This window comes from Ovis aries, chromosome 14 (genome assembly GCF_016772045.2).
Source record: "Ovis aries strain OAR_USU_Benz2616 breed Rambouillet chromosome 14, ARS-UI_Ramb_v3.0, whole genome shotgun sequence".
Classification (NCBI taxonomy): Eukaryota; Metazoa; Chordata; class Mammalia; order Artiodactyla; family Bovidae; genus Ovis; species Ovis aries.
In genome coordinates, this window is record NC_056067.1 from 1,014,008 (window position 1) to 1,028,313 (window position 14,306).

At 52.0% G+C, this 14,306-nt stretch overlaps 1 protein-coding gene across 7 annotated transcripts in view; it reads right to left on the reverse strand.

Annotated features, from left to right (window-relative positions):
* IL34 (interleukin 34) overlaps positions 1 to 14,306 on the reverse strand; it is a 60,122-nt gene that overhangs the window by 5,434 nt on the left and 40,382 nt on the right. For 6 of the 7 annotated variants that reach the window (XM_042231447.1, XM_042231450.1, XM_042231453.1 and 3 more), the window contains 2 exons: positions 6,314 to 6,712; positions 257 to 390 (listed from right to left, as the gene is read on the reverse strand). In XM_042231447.1, the coding sequence (XP_042087381.1) occupies positions 257 to 390; positions 6,314 to 6,341 (162 nt within the window). In that variant the 5' untranslated portion in view covers positions 6,342 to 6,712. Of the gene's footprint in view, positions 1 to 256; positions 391 to 6,313; positions 6,713 to 7,772; positions 8,647 to 14,306 lie in introns of all 7 variants that reach the window. The other variant, XM_042231449.1, reaches the window with a different exon arrangement.

Genomic DNA, 14,306 nt, shown 5'->3' on the forward strand with positions numbered 1-14,306 from the left:
AAAGAACCAAACATTATACATTCCAGGTCCTTACCACCCTTGTTAATAATACGTGACTCCCCCGAGGTTTCCTGCAATCCCTTCTCCCCTGGAGAGGGCCACGTGGAGGTGGGATCAAGGGTCAGATGAGAGGCGGGGAGGGCCCGCGGCGGCTAGCAGGAGCAAGGACAGGTAGTGCAGCCCGGGCCCAGGGTGTATGCGAGGGGCCAGGGGCCAGGCGGGCTCTGGCAGAGGAGCGGCGAGGGCCCATGGGTACCATGTACTGAAGGCGGTTCCGGTACTGCAGCTTGTCCCGCAGGAAGCCAGTGATGGCGCACTCGTCGCTCCGGGTCAAGGGCCATGGCTCCAAGCCCTCATTTCCCAAGGCCATGCCGAGGAGGATCCCAAGATCTGTGGGCCACACCCAGCAAGAACACGTGAGCACCTGCTGCTTCACACTGCTCCTGTAGGTGTGCAGTGAGCACGCGCCTCCCTTCACGCACCTGGGTGCAGAGCGAGCTCGAGCCTCCCTTCACGCACCTGTGTGTACACTGAGCACGCGCCTCCCTTCACACACCTGTGTGCAAAGTGAGCACGCGCCTCCCTTCACGCACCTGTGTGTACAGTGAGCACGCGCCTCCCTTCACGCACCTGGGTGCGGAGCGAGCTCGAGCCTCCCTTCACGCACCTGGGTGCAGAGTGAGCACGCGCCTCCCTTCACGCACCTGTGTGCACAGTGAGCACACCCTCCCTTCACGCACCTGTGTGTACAGTGAGCACACGCCTCCCTTCACGCACCTGAGTGCGGAGCGAGCTCGAGCCTCCCTTCACGCACCTGTGTGTACAGTGAGCACGCGCCTCCCTTCACGCACCTGTGTGCAAAGTGAGCACACACCTCCCTTCACACACCTGTGTGTACAGTGAGCACACGCCTCCCTTCACGCACCTGTGTGCACAGTGAGCACACACCTCCCTTCACGCACCTGTGTGCAAAGTGAGCACACACCTCCCTTCACGCACCTGTGTGCAAAGTGAGCACACACCTCCCTTCACGCACCTGGGTGCGGAGTGAGCTCAAGCCCCCCTTCACGCACCTGTGTGCAAAGTGAGCACACACCTCCCTTCACGCACCTGGGTGCGGAGCGAGCTCGAGCCTCCCTTCACGCACCTGTGTGTACAGTGAGCACACACCTCCCTTCACGCACCTGTGTGTACAGTGAGCACACGCCTCCCTTCACGCACCTGTGTGTACACTGAGCACTCGCCTCCCTTCACGCACCTGTGTGCAAAGTGAGCACGCGCCTCCCTTCACGCACCTGTGTGTACAGTGAGCACGCGCCTCCCTTCACGCACCTGGGTGCGGAGCGAGCTCGAGCCTCCCTTCACGCACCTGTGTACAGTGAACATGTGCCTCCCTTCACGCACCTGTGTGCAGTGAACATGTGCCTCCCTTCACGCAGTTGTGTGCAGGGTGAGCACGCGCCTCCCTTTACCAGGGGACGTGTCCTCACAGGCAAGGGTGGGGGCGCTGGGCCCCCAGGAGGCCGTCCTCGCACTGGGAAGCCTTTCCCTGGGGCCAGGGCTCCAGCACCACAACTCAGACAAGCACGTGCCGTCCAGCGCAGCCACTCCCACCTCGGCCTGGCAGAGCCCCCAGATCTACGCCTTGGGGTTGGTCTCCAGCCTCCTGCCTACTCCTGCCCTCGGGGCAGGCACCCTCGTTTCCAGGGCAACCTCTGCCCCTTGTCTGGAGCCAAGGAGTTTTCAAAGCTTTTTGCTGCATTTTCCACGCAGACTCTGGAACTGTGGATTCTAGTCAGAACTCTCCCAATGACTCCAGGGCGACCCGCGCCATTGTCTTCCCTGCTCTGTCTGACTCTGACATGCCTCTCAGGTGTTGGTACCAGCTGTGTGTAGCGGCTCTTCCCGTGTGGTCTTTCTAGGATGCTGACTGAACCTCACTCAGGCTGTTTCTCTTTCCATACAAACAATCTGAACATTACCCACCTTCACCACTGTGGGTCACTGTGACTTTAAAAACTGATTTCTGCATAACTGAACAGACTTAGAAAATATACTGAGAAAATTAGCAACAAATAAGAACAAGAGTTCAACGGATCAGAGCAGAAAGAACAAAATATGGACATGAAAGGGACATATCTGAAGATGAACCTCATTAATAAATTCACACTAAAACAATCAGATCCATGTTTTACCTACCAAACAGAAAGAGGTTTTTTTGTGGCTGTTACTTTAATAGAACAAAATTATTAAAGTGCTAGTGAAGTAGTGAGGCAAATGCTCTCATCTTGGAAAGCACTTTGGCAATTTTTGTTACTGATGGACTTTAAAATGTTCACATTTCAACCCACTGGACTTTAAAACTGTCCATACCCTTTGACCCATTAAACTCATTTCTAGGAATAAATGTGAAGGAAAGCGAGAGAGAGACACAGAGACTTCCACTGCAGTATCATTTAATAACAGCGAACAACTACAAGAGCCCTGGATGATCACTAATAATGCGTGCAGGCAATAGAAATCACACTGGTAAAGAATACTTATGATATGCTTTCATGACAAGAAAAATACTTTTGATATGCTTAAGTGAAGCGAAGTCGCTCAGTTGTGTCCGACCCTTTGCGAGCCCGTGGACTGTAGCCCACCAGGCTCCTCCGCCCATGGGATTCTCCAGGCAAGAATACTGGAGTGGGTTGCCATTTCCTTCTCCAGGGGATCTTCCCGACCCAGGGATCGAACCCAGGTCTTCCACACTGCAGGCAGACGCTTTAACTTCTGAGTGAAGTTTAAAAATGTATGACGCAACACATTGAGTATAAAGCATGACTTGAATTCGTTAACTATAGATGTGTGTGTGTGTGCATAGAAAAATGCAACAGAAAGAAATGCACCAAACCTCTGTGGGATATCGCTGTGCTCTTCTTTATATGTCGTAGAGTATATTATACAATTAGTGTCTATTATTGTTATAGTCAAAAGCTGTGCTTTTTCCTTTTCTTTCTTTCTTTCCCCTCAAATTAGCCAGGCAGGCTGAGTCACCTCTTGATTGTGAGCAGGAATTACTGACCGGACTTTCCCCACTCACCTCCCTGGCACTTGGGAACCCTTCTGTTCCTACACCCTCCAGGGTGAGCTGTGGGTGTCACTGTCCGCCCCAGCCCCAGTCCCACCGTCCCCCACCCTCCGCCTACTCAATGCTGTGCCCCTGCCAGGCCAGGAACTCAGGTCTGCTCAACCCTGTGCCCCTTATGGACTGCAGCCCACCAGCCCTTCCCGTCGTGGAAGTCTGACTCCACATTTTCCACAGACTTGCAAATTTGTAATCCATCTGGCACTTTCTGTCTCTCTCTCCCTTCCCATGTTCTTGAACCAATATTTAGACCAAGGAACAGACAAACCAGTGTTTCCACTTGCTCCCTACCTTGTCTCTACATCATTCGCCCCCTCAGCTGGGTGCTCCTGCCTGTCAAAATCATTCCTGCCTTGGGGTTTTGGCCCACACATTGCCCCTGCCCTTGGTGTCCTCTCCCACTGTGAGACCAAGACTCCTTCCCTCCCCAGGGTCTCCCCAACCTGAAGCAGCCTCTGTCTCTAGCACCATCTGTCCAGTTCACTCACTGTCTTGAGCAGACAAGGCAGCTCCCAGTGTGTGGATGCACAGTGCTCTGAACCCTAGCACTTTAGGGAACTGGGAGCAGGCATCTGGGTCTCCTGCAGAAGCTGGTAAAAGCCCAGAGTGCCAGGCCCCACCCACAGTATCTGATTCAGCAGGTAGGCGGTCGGGTGGGGGGCAGAGAATCGACATTTCTAACAGATTCCAAAGTCAAGCTGATGCTGCTGGTCTGGTGACTGTGCTTGACAGAAAGTGACAGGACACAGATTGGTGTCCTCAGGGCCACACTCTGGCTCACAGAGATGTCACATAAAAATCCTAGTTTCTGTCTTTTCTTTCACAACCAGTGTGTCTGTCCACACTGAATTTCCTTTTCCAGTGTGGCTGGCACCCTCTGGCTGTCCGTCCACTCCACCCCCAAGTGGTACCCCACCTGCCCTCATCGAGTCCCAGTCTGGAGCCTTCAGGGCCTGGAAATGAGGCATGCAGCAGGGACTTGTGGAGCCCCCATGCTTCCCAGACTGGCAGCTGTGGGGGCCCCGAAACCCTGCCCAAATGACCTGTCTTCTTCCAGACTTAGACTTCTTCCAACCCTGCAGCCCAACTACCATTTCCAACGTTAAGCTCCTTTCCTGCTGCCTCAACTCTGACAACAGCTGAGCAGGCAGGGACAGCGAAACTGCAGCCTCACTGCCTATCTGCCTTCCAAGAGCAGGGTCTCTCCAACTGTTGTTAAGAATCTCCAGGTGAACTCATCTTGAATTTAGGGTAGGCCCTAACTCCAATGACTGTGTCCTTTCAGGACGAGGAAAGGACACAGAGACGCGTAGGGCAAGACCCTTCGCGTGGCCTCACAGAGCAGGGTAGCCTGGGGCAATGCGGCCACAAGCCAAGGAACACCAGGAGCCACCAAAGGCTGGAAGAGGCAGCAAGGACCCTCCACCAGAGCCTTCGCAGGGAGCAGAGCTCTGACAGCTTGATTTCAGACCGCTGACCTCCCCAGCTGTGACAGAGTGCATTTCTGCTGTTTCGCCAAGTCTGTGGCAATTCATCAGAGAAGGCAATGGCACCCCAATCCAGTGCTCTTGCCTGGAAAATCCCATGGACAGAGGAGCCTGGTGGGCTGCAGTACAAGGGGTCGCTAAGAGTCGGGCACGACTGAGCGACTTCACTTTCACTTTTCATTTTCATACATTGGAGAAGGAAATGGCAACGCACTCCAGTGTTCTTGGCCTGGAGAATCCCAGGGATGGGGAGCCTGATGGGCTGCCGTCTATGGGGTCACACAGAGTCGGACCCGACTGAAGCGACTTAGCAGCAGCAGCAGCAGCAGCAGCAGTGGCAATTCACTGGGGCAGCTGCTCCTTGTCCAGCACCCAGCCCCTCCCGAGCTCCTGATCCGCAGCCCCCGCCACAGCCGGGCCGCTGCACGCCGCCCCATGCACCATGCCCCTCCGCCAGGACTCTCCATTTTCACCTCCCTCTTCAGAAGGGACCTTCATCACCTCCTGCCGGAAGGCTGGAATAGAGACTCTCCCCAGAGCAGAGGGACTCCCGATCCCAGCCCCCACCCCAGACCACGCATCTTCCAGGGCTCCTGCCGTCTCATCAGTCAGCCGCCCCTAACCCTGGCTTCCACAGCCTCAGCCACCCGAGCCCAGACCGACGTCCAGCCTGGCCTCGCACTCCGCCTGCTGAGGTTTGCTCACGCTGTTCCCCCTCCCTGGAAGGAGTGCCGTCCTCACCTCCCCAGATCTATGCATGCAGACCCACCCACCTCTGAGACCATTTCAAGTGGCACCTCACTCTGCTGTTTCTCCTGCTCCCCCTGCCCCTCACGACTTGGAAAATTCCAGAACACCAAGTCTGGGCCCTCCCACCCGTTCTGAACATCCTGACCCTTTGCAGTGCCCTCCGCAAGGGCCGGGGAGGACCCAGCTCCTCAGCGCATCCCTCGGAGGATCAGACCCCAGATCTCATGTAAACAGCACACGGTTCCCAGCACCTAACTCCACGCCGGGTATTAGAGACGCACAAGATAGCCCAGGTCCTTGTCACCATGGCAGTGCCTCTCCAGTGGGCACGTGGGTGGCACCAGAAAAAATATGTTGAATTTGAGTCGACTAAATTGAGTCCTGGAGTCTGAAGGGAGCTTGGTCTGGCTTCCCACCAGCAGACTCGAGAGGCTTCTAGATTCTTTTTCTTTTCTGTCCTCATTTCAACTATTTTTCTTTTTCCCAACACCACCGTTCTCTTCCTGCCTTTTGATTTAGCTCTTCACGGAGGGAGAGGCAGAGGGAACAGCCTGCGCTTCTCTCATATGTCTCAGGGCCCAGACAATTTCATAAGCCCCCACCCCAGACTGGCCACCCCGAGGGAAGCCAGAAGTCTCTCTACTGTGCTCCCCAGCACCAGTGAGCCTGGGCAGGTGAGGTCCTGCCTCCCAGCCCCAGGGCCTGCCCTGTCCCCGTGACCCACTGACTGTGCCCACCCACTCCAAGGCTCACAGCCATCATGCCTGTCTGAGCTGGAGACAGGGCAGACAGCGTGGGAGTCCCTGAGGGCGCTTGCCATTAAGCTGGGAAGCATCTCGACTTCTCCCCAGGAAGAATGCCCTGGTTGCCGCGGTTACAGCAGAGCCCGGCTGCGGGGCCCTCCCCGGGCAGCCCCCACGGACCCCCAGCCCCGCTGGGTACTCACAGCGCAGCCAGGCCAGTCCCTGGGGCATGGTGGTGCACGGGTCTTGCAGAGCACAGACGCGCGTCCCCAGAGGTGTGTCTGCTCACAGAGGCCCGAGGAGGGCCTGCATGGCCCCGGTCAGCAGAGGGAGCCGGGAGTGAGGAAGGGCTGGCCTCGGGGGAGTGGCCGGGCAGGGCGGCAGGTGCCCCGGGCAGAGCTCCCCCTTATCTGCCTGACAGTGCGGGCGGCAGCCAGCGGGCGGCGGCCGTGGGCCCCATGGCAGCAAGACCTGGCCTGAGACGGCTGCCTCGGGGTCTTTCTTCGGAGCAGGACAGAGTCCCCCGCAGGCCTCGGAATCTGCGGCTGGCTTGTGCTTTCTCTGATTTCTCCGTCTGCAGCTGCTCAGTGTGAAACCTGGCTCTGGAAAGAGAAAGGAGGAGAGAAACCGATTATGTAAGCGTGGTGCTGCCACTCAGCCCCCGGCCACAGGCACGCAGAGCCGACCGTGCAGGCGGCAGCCACGGCCAGCTGGGCCCACAGGAAGGCCAGGGGCACACCGCTCGGACGCAGGACCACAGGGCATCCACAGGGCAGCCTCAGTCCAGGGGTGAGTTCGAAGGATACAGGCGGACACCCTGGGGCCAAAACCAAAGCAGGACCAAGGAATGAATGGGCTGTGTGGGTTCAACCTGGGGAGCTTCCTGAGGGGAGATCATAGATAAACCAGATGAATGACTTGGACTGCAGGGAGATTTTTTTTTTTAAAGCAGATCATTCACCACTCTACTCACTTTCAGGCTTAGTTCCATTCTCACATTCCAAATCTGCCTTCCCAAGTATGGAGTACCCAGTTAAATTTGAATTTCACATAAATGATACAAACTTTTTTTTAGTATAATTATGTCATGAATGGGGCTTCCCTGTTAGCTCAACTGGTAAAGAATCCACCTGCAATGCAGCAGACCCTGGTTTGATTACTGGGTTGGAAAGATCCCCAGGAGGAGGGCATGGCAACCCACTCTAGTATTCTTGCCTGGAGAAGCCCCATGGACAGAGGGGCCTGGTGGGCTACAGTCCATCAGGTGGCAAAGAGTCAGACACGGCTGAAAGACTAACGCACAGCACATCACATGTGAACACTTTTTTAGTATAAGTATATCCCAAATATTGCATGGGACATACTTATGCTACAAGAATATTCACTGCCTATCTGAAATTCCAAATTAACTGGGACTCCTGTATCTTCATTTGCTAAATTTGGCAACTCTATTATAAAAAATGCTGTGACTTTTTCTGAGTGTTCACTATCTGGTAGGCCCACAGCTAAGGCCTTTATAATCATTAAATCCTCACAACAACCTTCAGTTCAGTTCAGTTCAGTTCAGTAACTCAGTCGTGTCCGACTCTTTATGACCCCATGAATTGCAGCATGCCAGGCCTCCCTGTCCATCACCAACGCCCGGAGTTCACTCAGACTCACGTCCATCAAGTCAGTGATGCCATCCAGCCATCTCACTCTATAGTCCCCTTCTCCTCCTGCCCCCAATCCCTCCCAGCATCAGAGTCTTTTCCAGTGAGTCAACTCTTCACATGAGGTGGCCAAAGTACTGGAGTTTCAGCTTTAGCATCATTCCTTCCAAAGAAATCCCAGGGCTGATCTCCTTTAGAATGGACTGGTTGGATCTCCTTGCAGTCCAAGGGACTCTCAAGAGTCTTCTCCAACACCACAGTTCAAAAGCATCAATTCTTCGGCGCTCAGCCTTCTTCACAGTCCAACTCTCACATCCATACATGACCACAGGAAAAACCATAGCCTTGACTAGACGGACCTTAGTCAGCAAAGTAATGTCTCTGCTTTTGAATATGCTATCTAGGTTGGTCAACAACCTTATGGGGCCATAAAGCTTCATTTTATCAATGAGGAACTCAAAGCCCAAAAAGGTTAAGACACTTGTCCACGGCCACATAGCTTGTAAGAAGAGCAACAGGAATTCAACCACAGCCGGCTAATAAGTTATAGCTGGGCATGGGGCTTGGGGCTTTCATACAGTCACCATCATTTATCCCTCACCCAGCTCTGTGAGGTATGGCTTGTTGTACCCATTTTGCAGATGAGCAAATTGAGGCTCTAAGCCGCTGAGTTGGCAAGTGACAGAGCCGGCTCTGAAATTCAGCCTCTGATTCCGTTCTGTTCCATTGTCTTGCCCTCTCCCTCTGGAATGGCCACAGGTGGTTGGCATGAGGGGAGAGTAGCTGTGATCTGGGGGTCTTCTCCATTGCGACATCCATGACTCCTCCACAGAATGATGGATGGGCCGACTCTCACCCGTGGAGCTTCCCAGCAGGCAGCAGGGCTGCACGAGAGAACACAGGTGTCCATTCACCCCTGAACCTCCTCCTCCTGCGACCCACACTGGTAACCTTCCTGCTGCTACAGCATCACCACAAACACTGACCTGGCTGAAGCTTTTTGTCATCGCTGTGCTTGCCTTATTTAGGTTTACTGAGGTAATAACTACCCATAGCAAAATTCGCCTTTTCCTAGGATACAGTTCTATGGATTTTGACAAACGCACAGAGCCACATAGCCACTATAATAATCAAGATGTAAAACATCTCCTTCCACCCAGAACGTTCCCTCCTGCCAGCCTGCAGTCAACCAGTCCTCCCGCCCTGGCCCCAGGGTGGGAATGAACCACCCCTGCTCGTTTGAACAGCAGCTTTGTTTCCAAAACACCTTATAAATGCAATCACAGCGCGCGGTCTTCTGTGTCCTTTCCCATAGCAGCCTGCCATCTGGGGTTTAGCCAGGACGCTGCGTGTGCTGGTCACTTGTTCCCTTTCCTTGCTGAGTAGTACTCCACTGTGTAGACTCTATTCACCAGCTGAATGGCAGCTGGCTTGTTTCCAGTTTTTGATGATTGAGAACAGAGCCTCCAGGAGGCTCCGTGGACAGATTTTGGTGCGGATGGAACCTCCGTTTCTGCAGGCCCATGCTGTAACCTGGCGGTCCCACAGCCCTGCAGATACCTCGGCCCTGCGTCCTGTGCACCGGGGCCTGGACAGCGCTTCCTGCTCCTGTCCTGCTCCCACCACCAGAACATCCATGGATCCAGACCTCCTACACGCACACCAGAATCTGCCTCTGCACCCCATCCACACCCCAAAACTCTCCCGGCCAGCTCCTCACTAAGATATCCCTCAGAAAGGCTTCTCCCACGTACCCTGGGCCAGCAGACTGGGACGGAGAAGCCGAGGAAGTGAGAGAAGGGTCATGGTCCCCTTCAGGCTGCACCACAGAGCCCTGACCCTGGGTGCCACCCACGGAGATGGGAGAGATGTGTGGAAGCCAAGCGAAGCGGGAACTGCCTGATGACACAAGCTGGACCCTTCTCTGGGAGGCGGAGGGCGGCGCGGACGAAGTCCCCTAAGAGAGTAGTCTTGCTGAACCCTGGGAAAGCTCAGGGGTGTCTGTCTGTCCGTCTGCCTCTCTCTGGTGAGGAAAGGGGTAGGGAGGAGTTGAGAATCGCCTTTGCCTCACCAGCCCCACTCTACCCAGGGGCTTAGAGCAGTCCAGTGGAACCTCGTGCAGAGAGAACTTGGACAAGAAAGCAAAAGCTGGAGTATTATTTTACATAGTTCAATAACAAATAGCATTTTCAAAGTCACAGTAGCAAGTGAAAAGTGAATGCTAATTTAACAGAACCATGACTTATGGATCGTGGAAGGACAAAGGCCCTGGGGAGGGTGTGTATGTGTGGAGAGGGGAGGGAGGCAGTGACAGGCAGCCATGCGTTCACTGGGGGGAAGTCAACAGACAGTGCCTCAGACAAAGGAGCAAGATGAGCATGTGAAAGCGAAAGGCACTCAGTCGTGTCCGACTCTTACAGTCCGTGGAATTCTCCAGGCCAGAATCCTGGAGTGGGTAGCCTGTCACTTCTCCATATGTGTAACTGAATCACTCTGCTGTGTCCCTGAGAGTAACACAACATTGTAAATCAACTGTACTTCAAGTTAAAAGCAGAAAAAGATATGAATGGGGGTGCATGGGAAGAATTAGGGCCACTTTTGCAACAAGTCTATTACACCAACACAGAGCATCCTTCTTCCCAAAGAGGCCAGGCCTGACCTAAAGCCCAGGACATGGAGCACTGAGCCACCTGCCGCATCTCTGTAGGCAGGGCAGGGCCACAGGCGCCTCAGAGACACGCCACACAACCCCCTCACCTAGACATGAAGAAGCAGGGCTGGTGCAGGGAGCTGTCCCAAGACTAATAGCCAGCCCCACCTCCTCCTGTGAATCAAGCCACTTTGCCCTTTGAGAATGTAGGAAGGGACATTATAGCAACTAGCAGTCCCGAGCAGTGAGTCACACATGCTCAATTTAAGGAGGAAGAAGAAAAACAGGACTGAGTTTAGGCCATGGGGGGTAAAAAAAAAGATAACAAAAGCACAAATAGGAATGATTTTCTTCTGTTAGCCCAGAGTTTATATTTCTGAATAACATTTCATCTACCACCTCTGTTCTACCAGCGGAGTGAGGGTTCTAGAACCAGAGCACATGAATCACACAGGCTCCGCTCTTGGCCTCATCTGAGTAGCCAGTGCCATCCAGAGATGTGGGCTGAGTCAGACCCTGCCTGGCCCCTTGGCTCCCGTTCCCTGTTCAGTAACTACAAGTGTCATCTGCAAGTGAGGCTCTATTTCTACCTGCTTTGGTCTGGGCTGGGCCATGTGACTTGCTCTGATCAGTGGGACGTGCCTGGGCTTCGGGCTTGTCCTCTCTTGCTGCTGGGAGGGCTTCATGTCGTGTAAACAATTACAGGCTAGCTTCCTACAGGAGGCCCCAGGCATCTGAATGAGACCATCCTAAACTAGTCCATCTGGCCCTAGTCAAGTCAGCCCAGAATACTCGCCACCCCACAGAATCGTGAGAAATAGTCAGTGTTTGTCTGTTTCCAACCACTAAGCTTGGGGGTAGTTTGTTACACAACAAAAGACAGCTGGTGAGGTCTGGAAGTACATCATCTCCGCAAACGTTCTGTAGAAATCCCATCAAGTTGAATCCCAGGCGTCCTCCGGGAGTGGCTCCCGTGGTTTCTCTCCTCTGAATGAAATGCAGACGGCTGTGGGCAAAGGTGTGCTTTCACTGCCCTAGGGCCCAGCTCCGAATCTGCTATTGGAACACGAACTCCCTGGAATTCTGTACCAATCAATACTTTTGTCCCTGTGCTATATTTGATGTAGTTTTTGAAACAGTATTATAGCATTGTTAAACAAACCAAACAAGGTAGAAGAGAATAGTATAATGGACCCTCATACAGCTGTTGTGAAAGTTGCTCAGACATGTCTGACTCTTTGAGGCTCCGTGGACTGCAGCCTGCCAGGCTCCTCTGTCCATGGAATGCTGCAGGCCAGAATACTGGAGTGGGTAGCCGTTCCCTTCTCCAGGGCATCTTCCTGACCCAGGAATCAAACTCAGGTCTCCCGCATTGCAGGAGGCTTCTTTACCAACTGAGCCACCAGGGAAGCCCCATATAGCCATTATTCAGCTTCTAAACTTATCAATACTCTGCCATTCCCATTTCACCCGTCCTCTAAGTTTTGCCCTCGAGACATGCCATTTTACCAGTATGTTAAGATGTTTTAAAAAATTACTATTATTGCACATTTCCAAACCAATAATCTCTTACATTGGGCGTCCCAGGTGACGCTACTGATGAAGAACCTGGCCGCCAGTGCTGGAGACGTAAGAGACACAAGTTTGATCCCTGAGTCAGGAAGATCCTCTGGAGGAGGGCATGCAACCAACTCCAGTATTCTTGCCTGCAGAATCCCATGGACAGAGGAGCCTGATGGGCTACAGTCCATCAGGTGACAAAGAGTCAGACACAGCTGAAGCTACTTATCATGCACGCACAATCCCTTATCATCTAACACAGAATCCACGTTCAAGTAAATGCACACGTATAAGCCCCACAGTTAATTTACTACAAAGGTGCAAAGAACATACAACAGAGAAAGCATAGTCTCTTCAATAAATGGAGCTGGGGGACTTCCCTGGTGATCCAGTGGTCAGGAATCTGCCCTGCAATGCAGGAGACTCGGGTTTGATCCCTGGTCAGGGAACTAAGCTCCCACATGCTGCAACTAAGCCTGAGTGCCACAATGAAAGAGCCCACATGCCCGAAAGTAAGACCCAACACAGCCAGATAAATAAAATTTTTAAAAAATAAATAAATAAATGGAGCTGGGAAAACTGGACAGCTACATGCAAAAGGAAAAAAGAGAGAGAGAAAAACTACACTACTGTTTCACACCATTCACAAAAGTCAGCCCAAAATGGATTAAAGATTTGAATGTAAGACCTGAAACCATAAAACTCCTAGAAGAAACCATAGGTAGTGTATATATGTATAATCTATTTATTTATTTGGCTGCGTCGGACCTCACTGCAGCAGGCTGGATCTTCTGTTACAGCAGGCTCAGTAGTTGCAGTGAGCAGACTTAGTTGCCCCATGGCAGGTGGGATCTTAGTTCCCTGACCAGGGTCGAACCTGAGTCTCCTACACTGGAACTCAGATTCTTAACCACTGTACCCCCAGGTAAGTCCTGTCAGTATACTCTTTGAAAACAGTCTTAACAATCTCTTCTAGATATGTCTCCCCAGACAAGGGAAATAAAAGCAAAAAAATAAACAAATGGCACTGTGCCAAACTACAAAGCTTCCACACAGCAAATGAAACCACCAACAAAATAAAAAGACAGCTTGCTGAATGGGAGAAGATATTTGTAAATTGCATATCCACTAAGGGGTTAATATTTATTACAAAGAACGCATACAACTCAACAATAGTTAAACAACCTGATTAAAAACTAGGCAGAGGATGGGCCCTCCCTGGCTGCGCAGTGGTTAGGGCTCTGTACTTCCATTACATGGGCAGTGGGGTTGTTCCCTAGCAGGGGGACAAAAACTCTGCAAGCTGCACAGTGCAGCCAGAATTTAAAAAAAAAACTGGGCAGAGGAGCTGAATAGACATTTTTCCAAGGAAGACATACAGATGGCCAACAGACACATGAAGATATCAAAACCAAAGTAAGATACCATCTCACACCTGTCAGAACTGCTATCACCAAGTAGGCAAGAAATAACAAGCCTTGGGGAGGTTGTGGGAAAAAAACCCTCATATACTGTTAGTGGAATTATAAACTAGTGCAGCCAGTATGGGAAACAGTAGAGAGGTTTCTCAAAATACTAAGAACAGAACTACCATATGACCTAACTATTTCACTTCTGGGTATTTATCCAAAGAATATGAAAACATTACTTTGAAAAGATACATACACCCCTATGTCCATCACACTATTACTTTCAATAGCCAAGATGCAGAAATAACCTAAGTGACTATCCATGGATGGATGAAGAAAATGTGGCATATATATACATACATACGTATGCGTATATATACATATAAACAATGGAATACTACTCAGCCATTAAATCTTGGGGAATTCCCTGATGGTCCAGTCGTTGGGACTCTGTGCTTCCACTGCGGGGGACATCGGTTCAATCTCTGGTCAGGGAACTAAGATTCTGCAAGCCTGAAAACACAGCCAAAAAATTTAAAAAATAAAAAGATGAAATCTTGCCATCGTAACAACATGAACACACCTTCAGGGCATCATGCTAAATGAAATAAGTCAGAGAGATATACTATATGATTTTGCTCATGTTGAATTTAAAAAACAAGTGGAGAAACCAAACCAAACAAAACCAAACACGTAGATACAGAAAACAGAGTAGCGGTTAGCAGAGGGGAAAGGGTGAGAGGGCAAAGCGAGTGGCACATGGTGTGACCGCATGGCCGGCAGCTGGTGATGGGATGAAACTGAGTCTTGGTGGCGGGCAGGCTGCGGCGCATATAGAAGCAGAAACACAATGGTGCACCCATGAAACGTATATACCAATGTTACCCCAATAAGAAGATCGGTTTTAAAAAAGAGTCCATATTCA